This window comes from Cnephaeus nilssonii (assembly GCF_951640355.1).
Source record: "Cnephaeus nilssonii genome assembly, chromosome: 7".
Classification (NCBI taxonomy): Eukaryota; Metazoa; Chordata; class Mammalia; order Chiroptera; family Vespertilionidae; genus Cnephaeus; species Cnephaeus nilssonii.
In genome coordinates this window covers 86,878,825-86,902,367 of record NC_137078.1, presented here as the reverse complement: position 1 = coordinate 86,902,367, position 23,543 = coordinate 86,878,825, and the positions used below count along the sequence as shown (strand labels likewise).

At 54.5% G+C, this 23,543-nt stretch overlaps 1 protein-coding gene across 1 annotated transcript in view; it reads right to left on the bottom strand.

Annotated features, from left to right (window-relative positions):
• SLC9A1 (solute carrier family 9 member A1) overlaps positions 1 to 23,543 on the bottom strand; it is a 54,235-nt gene that overhangs the window by 5,439 nt on the left and 25,253 nt on the right. Inside the window, exons 2-6 of the mRNA XM_079777990.1 lie at positions 7,136 to 7,596; positions 3,726 to 3,976; positions 2,761 to 2,978; positions 1,690 to 1,892; positions 104 to 193 (exon numbers count right to left, since the gene is read on the bottom strand). Coding sequence (XP_079634116.1) covers positions 104 to 193; positions 1,690 to 1,892; positions 2,761 to 2,978; positions 3,726 to 3,976; positions 7,136 to 7,596 — 1,223 coding nt within the window. The remainder of the gene's footprint in view (positions 1 to 103; positions 194 to 1,689; positions 1,893 to 2,760; positions 2,979 to 3,725; positions 3,977 to 7,135; positions 7,597 to 23,543) is intronic.

Below are 23,543 nucleotides of genomic sequence, written 5' to 3'. Positions count from 1 at the left end.
GGCTTAAGGACCACCTGGTCCTGGGATAAGGGCCAAGGCATGGACTCAAGGACTAGCTACTCCCCAAACTTTCTCCTGCAACCGAGGGCCCAGCGTCCAGTACCTGCGTGTGGATCTCCTCGTTGATGGAGCGCTTCGTTTCTTGCTTTTTCTTCACAGCCAAGAGGTCTACCAGGGGCCGAATGGTCATCCCCTAGGGGGCAGGTGGGTGTCAGGCCTCCAATTCTCCTATCCTGACAGGGAGGCCATGCAGCCTCCCATCTCCCTGGGGTCCCCTGAGGCTGGATGCCCTCTGCTCCAAAGCCCCAATATCTCAACCTCCATGTGAGCATTTCTATAAAGGCAGGTCCCCAAGGCCTGCTCTTCCTGAAGACAGTCAGAGGTCTGAGAGCCCACCCAGCCACATGACTCACACTGGTCATCTAGCCCAGGCCAGGGGTCAAGGGCCTGGGTTTAAGTGTGGGCTCCACCACAGTGTGTTCTGCAACCCCAAGGAAGGCTAATGGGGAGAACCACCTGGGCTCTGCGCCCCTGGCAGGACTGTGGCCAAGGGGCACCGAGTAACGGCAGCAGCAGCTAACTGAACTGCACACTGCCACGTGCCAGAACCAGTGGTGTTTTAATAGTATCAGCTCCTTAACACCTACAGCACAAGAAGGAGGTTCTTCCACTGTCCCCATTTTACAGATGAGGAAACCGAAGTCCAGGGGTTCAGTAACTTTCTAAGGTCTCACAGAAGTTGTAGAGCTGGATTCAAACCACCTCAATGCTGCCTTCATTGAAAATGGGCTTGATAAGCCATTAGCATATACAACTGCAAAGGCAAGGTGATAAAGTGTTTTTGAATGTAAGCAGGGCAAGAGGACAAAAGAGGCAGCCCCATCTCCTCTTCAAGGACAGGAAATAGGTGCCGCCCCAGGTTTCCTCTACATTTTCTTCTCCTGGGCAGGATCATGCTGGCCAGGGTTAGTGTCCAGGAAAGACGGAGGGCATGGCAGGGACACGGAGGCTCAGTGTTTTCTCACTTGCCCAAGGTCACAGGTCAGGTAAGGTGGATTCACACAATCCCAGGCTGGGCTTGCTTGGGGACTAGAAGCAGGGTCGGGAGGGCTCTCAGCTAAGCCTGCGTCAGTCAAATGACAGAAACCACTGCCCAGCAAGCGGGAAGGATTCTTCAGGATCATCTAGTCCAGTCCCCTCACTTCAAAGATGGGGACAGAGAGCCAGAAATGGGAGGAGGGTCTTTCCCAGGTCACACAGACAGCAGCAGAACTTGGGCTGACTCCAGACCTCCTGCTGCCTGGCTCGGCAACCTTTCCAATTCCCTGTGTTCCCATTTTACAGATGCAGAAACTGAGACCCTAGATATGAAGTCACGTTCCTAAAGCCCTATAATGAGCATCCTGGGCCTGCTAACTGTACCTCCTTCTCTCCCACTGGGTTCCTAAGTTAGGCAGCATTCTCACTCCTTTACATTCCGATTGGTCACTTCACAATGACTCATCACAATTCCCCCTTAACAACTGAGGAAACTGAAGCCCAGGAAGGAGGAGTGGCTCGCCCAAGGTTGTGAAGCAAGGTATTGGTGGAGCTGGGACTAGAACCCGCGGCCCCCTCTTGGGTCACGTGCTTCCTCCTTCCACTGGCAGAGTCGGGTCCCGGGCAGGGCCGCTCCACCCAGTCCAGCACCTGCACAAAGACGGTGAAGAAGATGACGGTGATGATGGCAGTGAGGAACAGGTCACACATGGGGAAGTGCTTCTTGTCCAGGAGGTAGCCCAGGGAGAAGGCGATGGCCCCTCGCAGGCCCCCGTAGGCGATGATGAACTGGTCCTTGGGCGTCAGCTTCACAATGCGGAACTTGTTGATGAACCAGGTCAGGCCCAGCACACCTGCCAGGGCGGAGGAAGAGGGGTCAGGCTGTCTCCAGCCCCTCCTGGCTTCCTCTATCTGGAGGAAGCCTCCACTGGTAAGCACCCCCCTCCCCTCCCCCCCAGTTCACTCATTTCCTAGGCCCCTCAGCCCAGGGTGCTCCGACTCTCTCAAACCAAGAGCTGGGTGGATTCTTAAGGGGCCCCCAACCTGGATGTACTGTAGAGACATCAAAGAGGCCTCCAGCGGCCAAAGGTGGGGAGGAAGATGGGGAAGAGATGAAACAGGATGATAGCTATTGAACAAATATGACGGGCATATGGGGGTCTACTTTTCTCTGGGTTGAGATTTTCCATAATAAAAATTATACAATGCAGAGGTCTGGGTCCAACCTCAGCCCTCAGAATCTGTGGAGGACGAAGCACCCGATTAAGGGGTTTTAAAACAGTGCACCGTCAGGCTCAGGCCCACAGGCCTAATCTCGGAGAGGAGTCAGTGAGACCCAGGGTGAGGAGGCAGCAGTCACCGAGGGAGGTGTGTCTGGAAAGTGCAAGCACCCGAGGTCCCCTGTGCAGCCCCAGTGGCAGCGAGGTTTGGAGGAGCTGCACGCAGCTTTGCAAGCGCTACAGTCATCTGCGCCGCGGGACAGCACGGGAACACTCACGACCCGGCTGTGTGTGCCTGAGGTCCTTCCTCAGGTCCAACAGGCCCAGAGCCTCAGGGGCCCTGAGGCCCCTCCACTCCGACACACCCTGACTGTCTCCCAGAGATCAGACTGGTTCCCCAAGGGCCCAGCACAGCCTCAGCGCTGCGGAGAGGAGGCTGGGGAAGCCCTGTCGTGCGCCCCCCCCCCCCCCCCCCCCCCCCCGGCTCCGGCCGGGACCTCACCCAGCACTCGGGCGATGAGGCAGAAGAGCAGGGTGCTGATGACAAAGGTCCAGTTCCAGTGGTGGGAGCCGGCCACGGTGGAGACGCCGAGGAAGATGAAGATGAGGGTCTCGCTGACACTGCTCCACATCTTCAGGAAATACTTGATGGTTGTGTGGGACTTGTGGGAGATGTTGGCCTCCACGTAGGGGCGCATGACCACTCCCGAGGCAATGAGTCTGGGTGGGGAAGAGCAGGGTTCAGGGTTCAGCGCCGAGCTGCACCCTCCCACAGCCCCTCTGCTGCCGGAGGCTGACAGCGGCCTGTTTGCTGAGCCCCTCTTATGGGCTGGCTTTCCACTCCTGCTCTCTCAGTCCTCTCGGCCCCGCATATTCTTGTGCTCTGTCAGATGAGGGGAACTGAGTCGCCTGCCCACCGTCACACTGCGGGCGAGTGACAGAGCTAAGACACAAACTAAGGTCTGACCAACTCCAAAGGCTGTGCCTTGTCCCCGATGCCGCGGTGCCTCTTTGCCTGCCTAACGGGAATCCGTCACACCTGGCCGTGGCCTAGGGTTTACTCCCTCACCTGGGCTCCACCGGCCCAGCCTCCTCCCTCACCCCGGATCCCGCCAGCCAGCTCCGCGCCGCTGCACTTCCGAAGCCCTCCCACTGGGAACACCCCTGCATCTCCCGCTCTGACATCAAGACCCAGCCCTTCAACGGAAGCCTTGAGCCTCCTTGCTGGGGCTGCTGACGGGAACAGCTACAGCCAAGGGCTTCCTATGAGACAAATGAGGGCGAGCAGCAGCAAGGCTGGACTTCCCAGAACTTTAACGTCAGTGCTTCCGGGGGTGGTCCTAGGGCCTGGAGCGTGGAGCTCGTCTCCTCCCTGGAGTTGGAGGCTGAGCCCTGGGGAGCCCCCTGTGACCCTACAAGCCCAGGGAATCCAAGTGGGTGGCCTCCCTGGGCCACGCCCAGACTCACGCCATGATGCCCGACAGGTGGAAGAGCTCAGCTGACAGGTAGGCCATGTAGCTGTAGAGGAAGACGAAGAGCGGCTCGATGACACGAATGTGGGCAGTGAATCGGGAGGTGAAGGCCGCGATGACCCCGTAGACCACGCCCACGAAGACCCCGCCCAGGGACACCACGAAGAAGCTCAGGAAGCCGAGGACGATGTCCACGATGCCCACGCGGTCATAGTTGGCAAACTCCTCAAAGAGGTGATACAGGACCTGCAGAAGGTAAGCAGGCTGGTGGGCAGGAGGGCGGGGTCCTGCCCCAAGGCTCCCTGGGGTCAGACCAGTGTGATCCCCTCCCCTCCAATGACCATGGCCACAGGAAGAGGCCACATGGTAACACAGAAGCCCTAGTGCCCAGCGGTGCTCTGAGGGCCTTGCTTGGGCCCTGCAGTGCCCAGCTGGTTATGAGCACGGGCTCTGAAGCCCACCTGCTGGGCTGGACTCTGGCTCTGCTGCTCCCCAGAGTAGTCACGAGGCAGATTATTCAGCCTCCCTGTGCTAGTTTTCCTCTCCACAAAGTGGGGGTAATAGGACCAACCTCACAGGGCTGTTGTGAGGATGAAACTAGTTAATAAAGGCAGAATGCCCAGATCCGCGCCAATGACAGTGTTAGCTGCGCCTGGCACTGCTCTGTGGGCCTCTCTCACTGTGTGATTTGGGCAGATCATGACCCTCCTTCAGCATAAAGCAGGGACGGTTCAGACAATGAACTACAACAGGACTTCTTAACCTCTGACACTTTCTGAAAATACATGTGACCCTGCTTGGAGTCTCTGCCAGGGGGTGGGGGGTGGGGCGGACAGAAATCGCTACTCAACAAGCTCCCCAGGTGGTTGTGATGAACAGCCAAGTTCAGATGATATGAATGAGAGGTTCTCTAAGCCTTAGAGTCTAAGGCAACCCACCTCCTGGACTGGGAAATAAACAGTCATTGTAACACTTTCGTCAGATGTCTAAGTGGCACTTCAGACACGGTAGAGCCCTTTGACGATGGTCACCCTGCTTGACGCACGACAGCCCGAGGAGGTAGGTGGGCCACGGGTGCCTGCCCCCTCGCTAACGGAGGCTCAGAGCGGCGAGGCAACTTGCCAGAGCGCCCCGAGCCCGGGGGCAGCAGAACTGGGCCCAGAACTTGTTCCCTAGCAGGTTCATCTTTGAGGTTCTGCCCTCTCTCAGGTGCTGGCTCCCTGACCTGTTCCTAGACAGGTGTCAGGAGACTAGCTGGGAAGTTTCCAGACAAGGGGGCTGCTGAGGATCCCTGAGAGGGGACCCTCCAAAGCTCCTAGTACCTGGGCAGCCCCTGGAGGCAGGGCGGGGGTGGGGACTTGCTCTGAGACGGAGCAGCTCAGAGACAGCCTTCAGGCTTCTGTCTGGGAATCGAGGCACTCACATCATACCCAGAGCTCCAGAAAGGGCCCGAGCCGGGAGTCAGGGCAGGTCAGCAGCAGACGGCAGGTGCGTTCTCAGCCCGGGGCTACCTGAACTCACTCCCGGCCTGGAGATATCATGGGTCCTCAGGGTATACTGCCTGGGCCAATGGGGTGGGTAGAGAGGACAAGGCCCGCCTTTCCGGCCTGGTATTGCTGTCACTGGGACTAGGGAGGCGGTGTAGCTTAGTGGTAAGCATCTGGGCTCTGGGCTCAGACTGTAGATTTGAACCTCGGCCACATCAGTTATCAGAGAATGTGACCTTGGATGAGCTAGGTAACCTCTCAGTGCCTGAGTTTCCTCACTAAAAAAAATGGGCAGAGCCTGGCCGGCGTGGCTCAGTGATTGAGCATTGACCTATGAACTAGGAGGTGAAGGTTCAATTCCCAGTCAGAGCACATGCCGGGTTGCAAGCTCGATCCCGTGTGGGGCACGCAGGAGGCAGCCTATCAATGATTCTCTCTCATCGCTGATGTTGCTATCTCTCTCTCCCTCTCCCTTCCTCTCTGGAAAAATAAAAAAAAAAAAAATATATATATATATATTTTTAATGGGCATAACAACAGCACCCACCTCATGTTTCTGTGCAGATTAGACGAGGCAATGCATATTCAGACAGGGAGTGCTCAATGAACACCAGCGGTTACTACCACCACTGCCACTGCTGTGGTGAGGTGTGGCATGGGCCTAAGGTGGCCAGACTGTGTCTACCTGACACAACCACGCCCCACTGCTCCCTGGTAGTGCCAACCCAACACCCAGACCCAATGGGAGGACTTCACCTTTGGCACCCAGTGGTTTCAGACATTCGTGAGTGTGACTCCTGTAAGAACCCTGCAACCCGTTACAGATGGAGAAACAGGCTCGCGTGGTGACTCCGGGCGAGAGGGGGTGCTAAAAGAGGCCAGGACCACGCCTGCCTGCTCAAGCCAGGCTGCTGCTCTGCCACCTCACGAGGAGCCGAGGAGGGGGCGGGGGAAGGAGAGGAAGCCAAGGCTGTCAGCAGCCGACCACCACTGTCTGCCTCTTCTTTGAGGTGCAGCTTCCTGAGGGGCTGGAGGTGGAGAAGAGGGGGTGCATGTGCAAGCATGCAGGGGTGCACACGTGCCCTTATGTTTTCCTGTGTGTGCAGCTACTGAGGGGCCCCTCTGGGAGGAGGGATGTTTTCACAACACAATGTGAGTTGCACATACACGTATCTGTTTCCTGAGGAAACCGGCTGGGAGGAAGGTACGTGCAAGCATCTAGAGCTGCTGTGTGCAGACCCTGCGCTGGGGCTGTCCGATCTCACTAGACCCTGGGAGGGAAGCACTAACTCCTCTGCCGCATTGCCGATGTCAAGGTGATGCCCAGAGAGGTATAGTCACTTGCTTAACGTCACACAGTGAGCAAGCGGCCAACCCATTTTACTTAATCACTTTTGGGGGTTCTGGGAGCAAGGTCCCTTTCCTCAAGTGTTGTCCCAGAACTCTGCACATATGAAACTCTTAACTTAAGGCATAACCAACATGAAAGCTGAAACACCCCTCCCAACTGGTCCATAAAGGTTACACTGAGGCAGGAAGAGGATAAGCAATTCAATCAAGATCATATCACAATCCAAGTCAGGGATGGAGCCTACGACCTGGTAAGGCCAAGAGCTCAGGCCCGGAGTCAGACGGACTTGACTTCTACCTTGGTTCTCTCACATTCTAGCAAGTTATTGAACTTCTTTGGGCCTAATTCCTCCCCCATAAAGTGAGAATATCAAGCACCTCCAAAGGGTGCCATGAGGATTAAGTAAAATCACCCATGTCTCATGCTCAGCATGATGCCTGGCCCGCAGTAAGCAGGACTGGACATTTGCTGTCTTATTACGATTATTAGCAGGCGGATGTGGGTCACTCTGGACTTGGATTGGGATCTGTGCCCTGTGTGTACATGGGTGTGTTCCCAACCCCTCACCACAGTGACGGCGTCATTGAGCAGGGACTCCCCAAAGACGAGGATGTGTAGCAGCTCGTTGATGTGAATTTCCTCAAAGACAGCCAGCACGGCCACGGGGTCCACGGCCGAGATGATGCTGCCGAAGAGCAGGTTCTCCAGGAGGCCGATGTTGTTGATCTGCTCGCCACCCACCCGGCACACGGCATACATGAGGCCGCCCAGGAAGAAGGCGTTCCACAGCGTGCCCACCACGGCGAAGATCAGGATGGTGCCCAGGTTCTCTGTGAACTGCCGCAGCGGCAGGAAGTAGCCTGCATCCAGGATGATGGGTGGCAGCAGGAAGAGGAAGAAGATGTCCGACTGGAGGATGGGGGGGGTCTCACCCACACCCTTGATCAGGCCCCCTACCAGCAGCCCCACCACGATCAGCAGGCAGCTCTCCGGGACGATGTTCGAGATAGTGGGAATCACATGGAAACCTGAGGAGGGCGAGAGAAGAGGCTGTGGCTTGTGGGGAGCCGGAACAGAAGGTTGGGACAGGGCTGGGGAGGAGAAAGGAAGCTGGCCAGAGGGGTACAGGCTTGATCTCAGGGGCCATTCTGTTAACGCTCTAATCTCAACTTCCTCGCTGTAAAATGGGGGTGATAATAACACAGGGTTCACAGGGTTGCTGTATAAGCTAAGTGACAATGTTTTTAAAGTGCTTTTTTCAAAGGATATACAGATGCTATCTCTGTCTCTGTCATAAAATACAGAAAGCAGTGGCTCTGTATGCCTCCAGAAGGCAGAAATTATATATCCATCCCTGAGGCTCCAAGTACAAAGGCATTACCTAGGCCTGAACCCAAGCCATCCATCATCCGGGCACAAGTTCAGGGAGGCAGGCTCAAGACCAGGCATAACAATCTAACAATTCTGTCTGAGGGAAGATAGTGAGTTCCCCATCATGAAGGCTTTAAGCAGAAGGCAGACCACAGGCTGGTGGAGAAGTGACACAGGAGATAGATGGAAGCACAGAAGAACCAAAGCGTATCAGCGCAGGATGGAGCTTGAGGATCATGCCCTGCAGAATGCATGCAGCGACCTTCAATCCCGGACGTGCATGCTTGCCTGCCAAGCCCAGACAGCTGTGTAAGAAGCCAACAGCAATCAATCAGTTTTGCATGTGAGACAAAACCTACTTGCCACCCTGTTTCTAGCCCAACCCCGCCTCCTTTAAAGAGGGGACAACTGAGGCTCAAAAAGGGGAAAGGGCTTGCCCAAGGTCACAACAGCAAATGAGTAGCAGAACCAGGACAAACTCCAGGGACAGACTCCCCAGCTCCCATCAAACTCTGCAGTTCTGTAAGTCAACCCGTCCAATTTCCTCTCCCTATCAAGGCCTGAACATGCCCCTCAGCCCGAGACGCACCAACCATCCCCCCAGCCAGGTCCTGGTCAGCCAGCAGCAGCGGGCCACTCTGCAGGGGTCCACCCGGGGCTCTAAACTCAGAGCTGGGAGGTAGCAAGTGTCCCCTTCTGAGACAGCTTCTCTCAATGCCAGCTCTGGGGAGGTGGGAGAAGGCCTGGGCATCTCGCTGTATGTTGGTACCATAACCCCAGGGTCAGCTTGGTTAAGAAGGTTTGGCACTTTGCTCAAGGTAAAAGGTCTTGCTTTCCTCCCTGTAAGCTCTGAGCAGGCAGATTACATATCTATTTATACTTATACTAGAGGTCCGATGCACGAAATTCATGCACTTGGGACGGGCTGGGAGGGGGGTCCCTCAGCCTGGCCTGCGCCCTCTTGCAGTCTGGGAGACCTCAGGGGATGTCTGACTGCTGGCTTAGGCCCACTCCGCGCAGGGAGCAGGCCTAAGCGCGCAGACAGACATCCTTAGCGCTGCTGCGGAGGTGGGAGAGGCTCCCGCCACCACCACTGCGCTCACCAGCCATGAGCCCGGCTTCTGGCTGAGCGGCACTCTCCCTGTGGGAGCGCATTGACCACCAGGGGGAAGCTCCTGTGTTGAGCGTCTGCCCCTGGTGGTCAGTGAGCATCATAGCAACCAGTGGTTCTGCAGTTCGGTAGATTTGCATATTAGCCTTTTATTATATAGGATTCCCAGGGCTGGGGACACAGTAGATGCTCAATAAGTATCTACTGATTTGAAAATGCACAAGGCTGGGCCATTACTCATGTGATTCTCAAAAGCCTACCTGACCAGGTCTCTGCTCTCATTACCCCTGTGGTCCTTGGGAAGGAGGAGAAACATCCCTTCCATGTCCAAAGCCCCTCCTACTCTCAGGTACTGATCTGGGTAGTGTCAGAATAGCTACAGGTCAAGACTCACACTCAAAATACTATCTAGGCCCAGAACCTTGTCACAGTGTGCAGCACCCAGGAAACATTCAAAACATGTTGAGGGGAAAAGAGCACATCTCCATGCTAGGCCAGGAGAGGACCCCAAAGCCATCATGTCCTGACTTCAAAACAGATCTGACCAAAAGTCACATCTTTTGCTAAAAAGTCCCCCAGTCTTTGCAGTGTCCACCAGTAAACCCTCAGTGGTCAGCTGGTTGGTATTGGGAAGGGTGAGGTCATACTGACTCCAAGTCTCTGCTATACAGCACTGCCTCCATCATTTGGTCTTGCTCATGTCCCATGCTCCCTACTATAAATTATTACGTTTCAGCCTTGCCAAATTCTTTGTAATTCCCCCAAATAAGCCATGCCCTCTTTTTCCTGAAGATCTTCGCGCAGTCCAGCTTGTCTCTTCAGAACACTGTTCCTGTACTTCTACCCCCACAATGTGTGGCTGACACTATAAGCTTCTGCCTGCCTCCTCCAGGAAGCATTCCCTGACCACTCCCGTCTGTCCTTCTCTGATGTCTCTTGTCATCTTCAATCCACAGCTGTCACTCAGCTTCCTCTCTCTCCCTGGCACCCAGCAAGGACAGATAACCCATGCACAAGTGGTGGGAACAGGACAACGGCACTGCTCCCAGAGCAGACAGGATGGCATGGAGGTTTAGGGGAGCTGAGCTCCTCCTGCAGGCAGGAGCCAGGAAGCAGCTTCGCAAGGCCAGGAGTCCAGCTCTAGCTCTAGCCAGCGGACCTGGTCAGCACCCGACCCCCACCTGCCCTAGAGCTGAGCGCCAATGGCTGCCTTAGGAGAAGGCAGACTTTAAGGGGACAGCACGGGGCAGGTGGCTGATAGCTTCCACTTCTACCTCGCAGGTCAGATCTTTTAAATGCCCACAAAACTTTCCTGGCCCTAAGAAGTGCCAGACAGTGCACTGGAGACCCAGAGAGGGGCCACAGCCCCTGGGGAGGGGCGGGGGGGGGGCCTGTGAAACAAGCCAAGAGCAGTAACATGACGGATGTTCCTTACTCCTAAAGGGGCACCACAAGCCAGGCTCTGTGCTGGGAGCCTGGCACCCAGCATCGCTTCCATCCTCACAACAGCCCTGTGGGAGAGGCACTGTCCCCATTTTGCAGAAGAGAAAGCTGGGGCTCAGCAAGAGTCGGTGGCTTCCCCAGGGTCTAAGGGAAGAGTTCTACTCTAGCTTCAAGCCTCTCAAACTTGTAGCAGAGAGAGCCAACTGATCCTTTACTCAAGTGCGTGTGTGCTCTCAGAGCGAGGCCGGAGCTGCGCACTGGGGACACCAAGGGGGCGCAGGATGAACCTTTGTGAGGAGCTCGTGGGGATCACCATGCTTTTCTCAACCTCGGGACCTTTGCGCCACCAGGTCTCCACCGCAGGTGAAGAGACAGAGGCATTCCTATGAGAGAAAACCTGGAGCTCAGGAGGCAGGACAGGCCCGGGCCACCCAGGACTGGGTCCCAGGCCTCCTGACTGGACACAGTGCACTCCCTTCCAAATAAGGCAGCTCCCAGAGTTCCTGGGGCTGCAGCCAGGTGCTTCCCCAGGTCTTCCTGTGTTGGCCCTGCCCCTTAGGAGGCCCTGCCCCTCAGGAGGAACTCTGGGACCTGACAGGCAAGGGAAGGGACGGGCCAAACCCAGGCTGAGGCGGAAGGTCTGGGATCCATGCGTGGCTCCTTGCCCACGGGAAAGCAGCACCCAGGGGCAAGGCGGAGGATTCTGTCACAGGTACCTAGCTCAGGTTTGACGGGTCCTCTCTCCAGGCCCTGACTCCACCAGCTGTCCCTATCCTGCAGGCCGGAAGTGTCTCCTCAAAGTGCAGGAAACTGACACCAGGTGAGAGAGCACACGCTGTGGCAGTGGTGATGTCACCAGCATGGAATCAGGGGTGGGGCCGCGTCAGTTAGAATCAGATCTGAGCTGTGAGAGCTGGAACAGGCTGTGGAAAACACGCAAATCCTCCACTACGTGGGTAGGGAAACCGAGACTCAAAAGGTGTTAATGGTCATGTGAACGATTGCACCACGCGAGCCCATGAGGCTCCAAGTCCAGTGACCTCTCGGACCACATGGCTTTCTGCAGAGGTGTCCGCTGCTGCCAGAGCAAGGACCCGAGGCGTAGAATTCAGCATTTCCGAGCCACAGGCAAACCTGCTGACACAGTTCGGCACTGGTCTCCTTTTAGGTGAAGAGACTCGGGGAGGGAAGAGGTGTTTCTTTTTTTGGGGGGGTACGTGGGGGAAAGAGGTGTTTCTTATTCTGTCTGGTACAGGTGACATTGGGCAACTGGGGATACTGAGGGAACACACACACTCTCGCTCTTACACACACATTCACCCATAGCTCTCTCTCTTACTACACACATACTCTCACAGTCTCACCATGTCTTTTCCACACACCCACTCTCCCTCTCTGACACACTCCTACATGCACATGTACTCACCCCCTTGCTCTCGTATACACATACTCTCCCTCTATTACACATACAGTCTCACACTCTCTCATATTCACCCACACTCACTCTTTCTTACACATGCACGCACACACACTGAACAGACACTTGACCAAACCTCCCTCCGCAGCTTCTCTGCTCTTCACCCTGAGAACGTTTTGTTTACTTCTCCCCAGACTGTCCCCCTCTGCGGAGGCGGGTGCAGAAGCAGGCAGGCAAGGCAGCTCCATGTCACCTGTGGCTGCCAGGGTGACCAGACACCCCTGGTCCCCCTTCCTGTATCTCTCCCCTGGCCTGGGCAGTCAGGGGGGGAGTGCTGGGAAGAGGGGCCTCCTTGGCCCACCAGTGCTGGGTCACCAGGGACTGAGGGGCACATAGGGGCTCTGCCGCCCTAGTTCCAGGCCTGACGACTCTGGGGCTGCAACTCGGCCAGGTCCCAAAGGATTTCTAGTTGCACAACAATTCCAGTTCTTTAACTCCCTCTTCAACTGCCCCAGCAACCAGTCTCAACTACAGTCATGAAAGGTAACACCTCCCAGAGAAAGCCTGGCACTCCACAGTTCGCAGCAGTGAGCTCTGACGTTCTTTAACTCATTTGCACCTCACCACAGCTCTGGGAGGTCACAATCACCACCACCACCCTTTTATTTTTTTAGATTTTAAAAATTGATTTTTAGAGAGAGCAAGGGAGAGAGGAAAACATCAATGTGAAAGCAAAACATTGATTGGCTGCCTCCTGCTCGCCCCCTACCGGAGATCGAGCCCACAACGTGGGCATGTGCTCAGACCAGGAATCCAACTGCCAGCCTTTCTGTGTGCTGGATGACTCCGAGCCAACTGAGCCACCCCGGCCAGGGCTGCCCCTACATTTTATAGATGAAGAGACTGAGGCACAGAAAGGTTAGACAACTTGCTTCAAATCATGTAGCTGGCAACTGATTCAAACCCAGGAAGAGTCTGTGTTCTTAGCCACTCACCACATTTTCCCTGGTTTTATTCTTATTTTGTTTCTAAGAGGAACATGGACGCCCAAGACTAAAGAAGCCCAAAATGGTTCCCAAAGGGCCAGACGTGGTATTTATTTCCATGAGTTCTTCTCCAGGGAAGTCTCACTACTCTTCCCTTCTACTCTGGTGGCCTAGTAAAAAACCTCAGGAAATCCTATCTTTTAAGCCTTCCTCCTCCAGGAAGCCCCCCAAGTTAACCAAGCCAGAAGGGAGCCGTCTTCTCTACTAAGCTTCTAAGGCAGGAGGTGGGAATGATCGGACTGCTCAGCCTCTGCCTGCCTGCCTGATCTGCACTCAGCTCCGGTCTCCACTGGGGCTGCAGTGTTTTTTGGGGGAGCAGGGGCTCTGATCCTTCTCAATGTTGATTTTTCCCACCATCAACATCAGCCATGAGGCCCAGAGAGAAAGAGAAACAAGACTCAGCTGCTGCTTCAGCAGGTTCACAACCAGACCAACTGAGACAAAGACACGTGGCATAGCCATCCTGCCCTGGGTTCCAATCAGGGTGCAGCCACTGACTAGCGGGGTGACCATGGGCAAGTTACACTATTTCTCCTATCCTCACCAGTACAGGAGGAGATAATAAGGGTAAAGAATGCCAAACTACAATGCTGGCACTCAATGTTAGCAAAAAATGGTGACTGCTATTATTGCTAATTATCTTCAAAACCCAAGTATAATATGAATTATTCTACATTATCACGTCCTGTTGGTATGCTCTTGTCTGTCACTGGGCTTTAAGCTCCCTAAGGAACTTTCTAGAGTCATCTGGATCTTCAGCTTCCAGCATAGAGTAGGCATTAACTATTTGGGAATTGAGATAAAACTGACTTTTTTTTTTTTTTATTTTTTTTTTTTTTAATTTCTTTATTGATTAAGGTGTCACATATTTGTCCTCATCCCCCCATTCCCATCCCACATCCCTCCCCTTGGATGCCCCAACCCTCTGTTGAACTTAAGCATTGGTTAGGCTCATATGCATGCACACAAGACCTTTGGTTGATCTCTCCCCCCTCCCCCCACCCTCCCCTATCCTCCCTCTGAGGCCCGATAGTCCGATCGATGCCTCCTTGTTTCTGGTTCTGTTCTTGTTCATCAGTCTATGTTGTTCATCATTTCCCCTAGATGAGCGAGATCATGTGTCACTAGAGATATACTTATAAGAGTTGAATGTGCGACGAGCAATAATAGTTATGCTGACAGGCAAATGAATCAGTCTGTAGTGAGTTTCTTTCTGGACCAACAGTTCTTTTGAGACCCAATATCAATGTCCACCAGTTCCCTATGAGTACATGTCGGCACTGACCCCTCAGCTCTGGATGGTGGACAAATGGTGGTAATGCAGGTCCGACTCCCTCTGGTTTGGTCTCGGCCGGACCCAGGGGCACTGCTTCACCCGGATCCAGGGGCCCACGGCCTCACCCGGACCCAGGGGCACTGCTTCACCCGGATCCAGGGGCCCACGGCCTCACCCGGACCCGGGGCCAGGCTCACCCGGATCCAGGGGCCCACGGCCTCACCCGGACCCGGGGCCAGGCTCACCCGGATCCAGGGGCCCACGGCCTCACCCGGACCCGGGGCCCAGGCCCACCCGGATCCAGGGGCCAGCGGCCTCACCCGGACCCGGGGCCAGGCCCACCCGGATCCAGGGGCCCGCGGCCTCGCCCGGACCCAGGACTCAGGCCCACCCGGATCCAGGGGCCCGCGGCCTCGCCCGGACCCGGGACCCAGGCCCGCCCGGACCCGGGACCCAGGCCCACCCGGATCCAGGGGCCCGCGGCCTCGCCCGGACCCGGGACCCAGGCTCACCCGGATCCAGGGGCCCGCGGCCTCGCCCGGACCCGGGACCCAGGCTCACCCGGATCCAGGGGCCCGCGGCCTCGCCCGGACCCGGGACCCAGGCTCACCCGGATCCAGGGGCCCGCGGCCTCGCCCGGACCCGGGACCCAGGCTCACCCGGATCCAGGGGCCCGCGGCCTCGCCCGGACCCGGGACCCAGGCTCACCCGGATCCAGGGGCCCGCGGCCTTAAAACTGACTTTTAGATGTGAAGTATGGGAAAGAGGAAGGAGGTGGGATTGGCTCTGAAATTTCAAGACTAGGTGATGCTCTCAGAGCAGGGGCCATTGAATTGGGCTCTGAAGTTTCAATAGAAGTTTGCCAGAGAGAAGCAGGAGAAAAGCCATTCTTGGGTCTGTATTCTCTAAAAAGCCCAGCACAGGTACCCTGCACATAGCGAATAGATGTATGGGTAATGAATAAATGAAAAACAAGGAAAGAAAGAGAAATAGGAAGGCGGTCTGACTGCACCAAGCCTTTGCCAATACCCAGATATGAGTGTTGTTATGAAGATTAAGTGAGATGATAAAACACCAGTGGGCTTAATGACAATTTTTAAAAAAATGTAAATCAATGATTCATCTTAAGATACAACCTCCAGCCCTGCCATTGTGGCCCAGTGGTTGAGCGTAGACCCATGTACCAAGAGGTCACCAGTTTGATTCCTGGTCAGGCCACATGCCCAGGTTGCACATTCGGTCCCCAGTAGGGGGCGTGCAGGAGGCAGCTGATGGATGTTTCTCTCTCATTGATGTTTCTATTTCTCTCTCCCTTTCCCTTCCTCTCTCTAAAGATCAATGAAAACATTTTTTTTTAAAGATACAACCTCCAGTACAGAGAAGAAGAAAAACACTTATTGGGAGGTAGGAGTGGGCTAGAAGGGGCCGGGGGGAAAAAGGGGACGTATATAATACTTTCAACAATAAAGATTTAAGAAAGAAGAAAAACACAGTGGAAACTTACAGCATCTGATACAAGGCACTGTCTTGGGACCTTTTACATATCTCTCATTTTATCTCATATTCTGACTCCCACTTCATAGATGAAGAAACTGAGGCACAGAGAGGTGGAATGACTTGCCCAAGGCTACCTAGCTGGGAAGTGGCAGAGTCAAAATCAGAACCCAGGCCTCCTAATTGCCAGTTCTTTGTGCCACGCTGCATCAATGAAAACTAAGCCTGTCAGGATCAACAGGAAGAGAATTCAAGTCTGCAACATGCCTCCCCTGTAAATCAGCCATAAAACCACCTGCTCTGAGTACCTGGGTAGGAATTGTTCCCCATGCTGAGGGGGGTAAGGGGGAGACAGTCAGTCTTTCTGTGCCTTCCCCTAACATTGTGCTAAACTGCACCTCTATTTCTTGCTTGCTTCGATCCACAGCTCAGAGAGACAGGGTCCCACTCTCCTAAGGGACCCGAGCTGATGCTGCAGGCCTCCGAGAACATCAAATCTGGCTGGGAAATTAGCTAAAAACCTAGTTGAGAATACAAGCAGCATATGCTTGGCCACCTGAGGTATGGAAAAAAGAAAACTGGGCCAGGAGGCCAAAACCTGGGTTCAAGACCCTGCTCTGCCCTTTAGTAACCATTAGGCAAATCATTACACCATGGACGGGCCTCAGTTTCTTCGTGTACAGGCAAGTGAGAATCAAAGGACTGGGCACAGAAGCGCCCTGCACACTGTGAAGTGGCAGACAAACTTCAGAGATGACTGATAAAGGAGAGGTTCGGAGAGAAAAACCACACGGGCTGCAGGCAGCCCAGCAGCCAGAGACAGAGCAATAAGCACAGTGAGGCAGCGACTGGCAGGACCCTCTCAGAGGCCAGCAGGAGAGGCTGCTCCGGAGCAGTACACTGTGGTCAGGATTCGAGGTCAGGAAGCTGGTCGAGCTCAGGATTAACCCTTGGCACTCAACCTCCCATCCACATTAAGGCCTGTACTCCAGAAGTCTCCAAACCCCATCTGTGCGCACAGAGGGAAACTCTTCTTCACTTTGAACTTCTACCCATTTTTCTTTTCCTTTTTTCTTCCCTACCCATTTAAAAAAATATATGTATTTTTATTGCTTTCAGAGAGGAAGGGAGAGGGAGAAAGAGCTAGAAACATCAATGACGAGAGAGAATCACTGATTAGCTGCCTCCTGCACGCCCCCTACTGAGGACTGAGCCCACAACCCAGACAGGTGCCTTTGACCGGAATCGAACCTGGGACCCTTCAGTCCGCAGGCCGACTTTCTATCCACTGAGCCAAAGCGGCCAGGGCTCCTACCCATTTTTTCAAAACTCAGTGCAGGTGTCACCTCCTCTGGGCAGCCTCCCCGAACCCCCTAGGATGAGTCAGGTGCTCCTCCTAGACCAGGAGCCAGGAGCTCCGTAGCTGGCGCTCTATTCGGCTTGGCATCCCAGCACCTGGCCCCGGGCCCACAGTGGTGATATCACGCTCAGGAAAAGCAGGTTAAAGGAATAATGGAAGCTTCCTAAAAGACGTGGGATTGAAACTGGGTCTCTAGGGGAGGAGAACGGTGGAGGAAGAGAGTGGACAAATGAAAAGAAAAGAAATTTCAAAGCCTTTCAAGGGCCCCGAAGCCTCCAGCCAGCCTGGAAGTGAGACTACAGTGAGGGGGACGCTGGCACACAGCTGCAGCAGGCCAGCCACGCAAGGGTCTGAGTTAAGGGACCCGACCTGATGCTGCAGGCCTCAGAGGGTCCCGACCTTCAGGCCTGGCCCCGAATGCCCCTGACCTAGTCTTGAGCCAGGTTCTACTCCTGCCTTTAAGGCCCACCAGCCTTCCCCGCCTCCCCCTGTATCAAATACCCATTACAGTGGTCCCTACCCCACCTGACCCACCTCAACCCACCTGAGCAGCACCTCTTGGCATCCACCCTGTCCTCTGTCCTCCTCCCCAATCACCTAAGCTCTCCATAAACATTTGTTGAATGAATTTCACTCCAGAGGATTCTCCCCACCCCCACAGGAAAGGCAACTGGATTGAGAGTCCCCATGCAGGGAGGTGGAGAATGACTCACACCGGAGAGGGGGCCGGGGCCAGGGCCAGGGACTCAGACTATCCGTAAACAGTCCCTATGTGTTGACAAGATACAGAGCCCAGCAGGCAACAACAGGTCTGGCTAGGGAGAGGTATCCAGGCAGCCAGCAGGAGTTGCCGCTAAGAGGGGTGGGGCAGGACCTCAGGCTCCAACGACTCTTCTGTCTAGTTTTGGGTCCCTGGCAGTTGCCGGAGGGATACACACCGGTTGCTTTTGGTTTTTTCAAAATGGAAATATACTGCTTTGGTGGTTTTATTTTCTATTTTTATTTATTGATTTAAAAACATTTTATTAGAAGGGAGAGAAGGAAAGAAACATCAATTTGTTGTTCCACTTATTTATGCATTTATTGTTTGAGTCTCCTATGTGCCCTGAGCAGGGATCAAACCTGCAACCTTGGTGTATGGGAACGACACTCTAACCAACTGAGCTACCCGACCAGGGAGGCTTTGATGGTTTTAAATGGAACCGATGGTCACTGAAAACCCTTTTCCAACAGTATTAAGTAGAAGGAGAAAACCTCCCAGTGACCCTCCCTTCCCTGCACCCACTGAACAAGCTCTTCTCCTCAACCCCAAAACCTACAGTGTTAATAGAGGGGGATACAAAATTCCAAAAATTTATATTCTATAGTTTTAAAAGTTTATGTAAATGGTATATTCTACCTACGGTGCTATAGCTGCTTCTATAAGGCAGAGCACTTTACTGCAGCATCTCATTTGATTTTCTCAACAATCCTGTTATCCCCAACTTAAGGTAAGTAAAGAGAACGGCAGAGGAATGCCCACTTATTGCTCCAAGGAGCCAGGGCTACACAGTAGTATTTCAGACCCAGGATGACTCACCCTGTATTCCCCCAACCCCCGTAGCGTGACCTCACTGCCATAATGTATTGAACAGTCAGTCCCTCCACACGGCATTCAGGTGAAGGCAGGTTTCTTACACTGAGATCTTCCAGGCAGGCCCTAGCTGGCTTGGCTCAGTGGATAGAGCGTTGGCCTGTGGATTGAAGGGTCCCGGGTTCGATTCCAGTCAGGGGTGCATGCCTGGGTTGCAGGCTCAATCCCCAGTAGGAGGCGTGCAGAAGGCAGCCGATCAATGATTCTCATCATTGATGTTTCTATCTCTCTCCCTCTCCCTTCCTCTCTGAAATCAATAAAAATATAAAAGAAAAAAAAGAAAAAGAAAAAGAGCCCCAGGCAGGCCCTGCCTCTGTGGCTGGCAATGAAACCAGAGGGCCTCAGCTTCCCCTCTCTCTGCACTTTCACCTGACCCTGTGGTACCACTGGCAGCAGAAGAGCCTAAATCACATCCCTTTAAAGGCCCTGCTTGGCTCCTCCATGCGGAGTGGAGAGGGTGGAAACACAGAATGCCTGAGCTGGAGAAGAACCTGGGATTCGTCTGGTTTCAAGCCCCCATATCCTTCCTTTTCTGCGGCCCAGGTGTGGGGCTCCCCAGCTCGGGCTCTCCCTACCCCTGCCCAGCCCTCCCTGGCCCTGGCCGTGACTCCTTGCAGACAGTAGCAGGAGCTCCAAGCACCAGTCTGCCGCACGCCTGGGGTAGGGGAAGAAATAAGGGGCTTGATAAGAAAGGTTCCATTTCAGAAACCTTAGAGCCATGGGGAAGCTGGATTTTTCTTTTCTCTCCTTTGGTGGGGGGTAGGGTAGAATGTGCAAAATGCAAATTCTGTAAAATTGAGTGTATCAAGTACCTGTTGTTTTTAGTGTCCCTTCCAGGTGAAAGTCACATAGCTTAGCAGCCTAACAATGAATTAAGTCCATTATATAGAGAGGTTGCAATAGGAAAGCAACACAAAGAGAAATTCTACCATTTCCAGGACAACAGCTCTGCAGAAAGCGAGTCAGGTGTCCCATTTTCAGCTGCTACAGAGGAGGAAGGGAGCTGCAAAGGGAGAGCAAACCTCAGGCAGGGCTGCTGGGTGTGGAGAGAGAACAGCTGCCCAGGGAGGTATGGGGCCCCTGTACTGCTCAATCAGCTATGGAGTCTATTAGGTGCTTCAGTGTCTGGGTGGTGATGAAGAAGGGGTGTCCCGCACCTCTCACCGATGAGAGAAAATGACTCTCAGACAACAGAACCTGGAGTAGGCCCAAGAAAGTAGAGAGCTTCCTGGAGAGGTGGGCATGGGTGACCCTCAGGCCGGTGTGTCTGGGTGAGGCATGGGGCGGACCTGCAGAGTGGCAAGGGGACAGGAGCAGAACTCTCATTTCCCACCTCCAAACCTGTTCATCCTACAGTGTTCTCTATCTCCCCAGCATCGCTCCGTTGCTCAGGCCCAAACCCTGGAATCATCCTGACTTTCTCTCATACCCATATCCAATCCAGTGGCAAACCTGCTGGCTCCACTCCCTCCCTCCACCTCTACTGGCTGCCTTGCCTTTCCTTGAGCACAAACACAATCCTACCCTAAGACCTTTGCAGTTGCTGTTCCCTCTGCCTGAAACTCTGCACTACAAGGGTGGATGGCAGATTCTCCTCATTCCTTTCAGGTTCTTGCTCAAACGCCACCTCCTCAGGGAAGTCTTCTCCAAGCCTCTCCACTGGCTTCCCCTGCTGTAGCCTTCTTAAAGCACTTACCACTTCCCGACAGCTCTATGTGCTCATCGATGGTTCCCCTTACTCAGAACACAAGCTCCGAGAGGGCAGCCCATCACGACCACTGTGGACCCTAGCACCTAGAATTGTGCCTGGCACATAGTAGGCTCACAACGAGTATCTCTGCTCAATGGATGATCATCTCCTGCCTCAATGACCTCACAAGGTTGTTGTGAGGAACACGGGAGATGAGAGCATGGAGCAGACCCTGACCTTGTCAGGGGGGGCTAAGGGAGAGCCATGCCAGCTCCTCCGGCAGCTTTCCCCAATTGCCCCCAGGGCAGGAAGTCTGCTCACACCGTGTGCTTGGTTGGTTACCTTCCCTGCCACACCACTCCGTAAGGGCAGGGACCCAGTTTTATCCATCTTCTCGACTCTCCAGTACTTCGCACAGAGCATGGCACATGGCGAGGATCAAGACTTGTTCTTTGACCTGCTTGACTCAAGGGCAGAATCCCTGTCCGATCTCCTCATCTCCAGTGTTTGGCACTCAGCTCTGTGCACTGAATGCTAGCTGAACTAGCCTGAACCCAAAGGGCTGCAGTTAGGGAGGCACTGGGGATGCCTTCGGGCGGAGCAGCAGTATGTGGAAAGGAAGGGCAGCGGGAAGGAGCATGGTGCTGTTGAGGACTTCTTTCTTTTCTTTTTAATGAATTCATCATTTCTTCCCATGAACTCTTTTTATTTATTGATTTGAGAGAGAGGAAGGGAGAGGGTGAGAAGGAGAGAGGTGTGGGTGGGGAGAGAGAGAGGGAGAGAGGGAGAGAGGGATTTGTTGTTCCACTTACTTATGCATTCACTGGTTGTTTCTTATATGTACCCTGTCCGGGACTGAACCCACAACCTTGGCGTATCGGGATGATTCTCTAACCAACTGAGCTACTTGGCCAGGGCAGGGTAATAGAGGATTTCTACTGGGAGCAAATGACAATGAATGCTGGAGAGGAAATAACTACGTAGGTGGTCATAAAGCAGCCATCCCTCTGGTTCTCACTAAATGCTGAACAGCAAGTAACAGATGAGGAAAAGGAGAGGTGCAGACCCTCACCCAAGGTCACAGGGTAGCCCAGAACCAGGGCTCAAATCTGTGACTACTGACTCCCAGCCCAGTGCTCACCTGGGGCCAGATTACAAAAGGCCTTACATATCCTTAAGAGGGACTTCTGAGGCGACCTGGTGAGCCAGGCAGAGCCACCAAAGGGCTCTGACCTGGGGAGCACGTGAAAGTCCTGCCTGCAAGCACCTCAGGGAGGAAATCAAAGGAGAAGATGCAGGCCCCACTCCCACCCTGGCTCAACACCCTGGTGGGGCAGAGCTGGCCACAGCACTGTTATTAAGTCTAGGCTCCAGGGGCAGCTGCCTCTTGAATATTCTAGCAGGATGGGTGAGCCCTCCCCCACCCCACCTCCAAATATGCCTCAAGAGACCAGAAAGCTACATTCGGACAGAGGAAGGGCCTGAGCCCAGCCCAGGCTGGGGATGAGGAACTTGAGTTCCAGCCGAGACGCTGCCACTAACTCACGAGGTGCTTTGAACAAGTCCTTGCCTTTCTCTGGCCTCAGTTTCCCCATCCTCGAGGTGTGTGGAGAGCCTCTCCAGCTCTGAAATCTGACCTCTGCTATTGGACAAAGCCAGGCTCTGTGACACCCACCATCTCCGTCCAGGCCAACAAGCACAGTGTCTGGGCCCAGAACAGTCTTCCTGCACAGCAAGTTCCCACAAGGCAGAACGGGGCGGTGTAGAGAGCCCTGGTCTGCTACCATGGGAGCTGGCTTCTACCCCAGTTTTTAACCTGAACTTCTCCGTGATCTCTAGCAAATCATGATACTGCCCTGAGCCTCACTTCCTTCCTCTCTAGCATGAGGATAAGCAATGCTCATGGTCCAGGGTGGCTGTGAGAAAGATAAAGAAATGGAGGTAAACACACACACACACCCCACTCCAAAAACAAAACAAACACCCAGAGAGCTGCAGTGATCGTTGTGACCGCTCTGCTTTGACAGAAGACACAATGGGGACCAGGGACACCTAAGTTGTGTTCCACAAGAGCACAGCAGGAAAATCATGACTATAGAGGCTGGGCCCTCCACTGGAGCAGGGGACCCTCACTGCCTGGCTCACTCTGGAGCCTCAGCCCAGCCAGCCCACAGCCAGGCTGCAGTGAGAGGAGGACCCACCAGTCAGGTGGCAGCCTGTGCCAAAGGCACCTTCTCTTGGAGGCGGGGCAGCCAGTACTCTGGGGGGTGCGGCAGAGGGACTGGGCCTGGGCTACAGTGAGGGCTGGTCCAGGGGAGGTGGTCCCGCCTGCAGGCTGGGAGATCCTGAGCGAGATGGCTGGGAGATCCTGAGCGAGATGGCTGAGAGATCCTGATCGAGATGGCTGGGAGCGGAAAATCTGGAAAAACCAGCAGGAGTATTGGCTCAGGGATCTGTCCAAAGTTTCAACTCAAACTCAGCCACTCGTCAGGGGAGGCAGGGAGCCCTGTGGTTAAGAGAGCCTGGCTCTGCCATCTACTAGCCATGTCTTGGTGGCAGGTACGCACCCTCTGAGTCTCCTTTCTTTACCTGAAAAGTGAGTTCATAATCATTTCTATCTTAAAGAACTCTCATCTGAAGATTTGATGAGATTATGCATTTGGAGCAAAGGGCTGCCAAAGAAAGTACACAGCAAAGGCCACAGTTCCATCCCTGCACCCCCGACCCCCAGGCCCAGACAGAACCCGTGAAGTGGCCAGGGAAGCGGTCAGAGTCAGGAGACTGAGGCCACACTCAGGCAGCCCCTCTGAAGCAGAGCCTGGTGCTCTGTCCTGTCATCATTGGTTCTAGACTCAGCCTTGCGGACAGGAGTGTCCAGAGGTGCTGAGGGGCCTAAGGGGAGGCTGAGAGGAGGCAGAAGCCCTCTGAATTGCCTTCTTGTCCCTGCAAAACCTGTGAAAGTTCCTTCCAGAGTACCTGCATACAGGCCACAGAGCTGTAGAAGTAGCTGGGCCAGGCAAACGCAGGTTCCCTGAAGCCTGAGCAGCAGGTCCCTGAGGCTCGCTGGCAGGGTGGGGAGGCCAGAGGTTCCCCCTAGGCAGGTGTACAAGGCATCCGTCTCCAGGGGTGCCCTG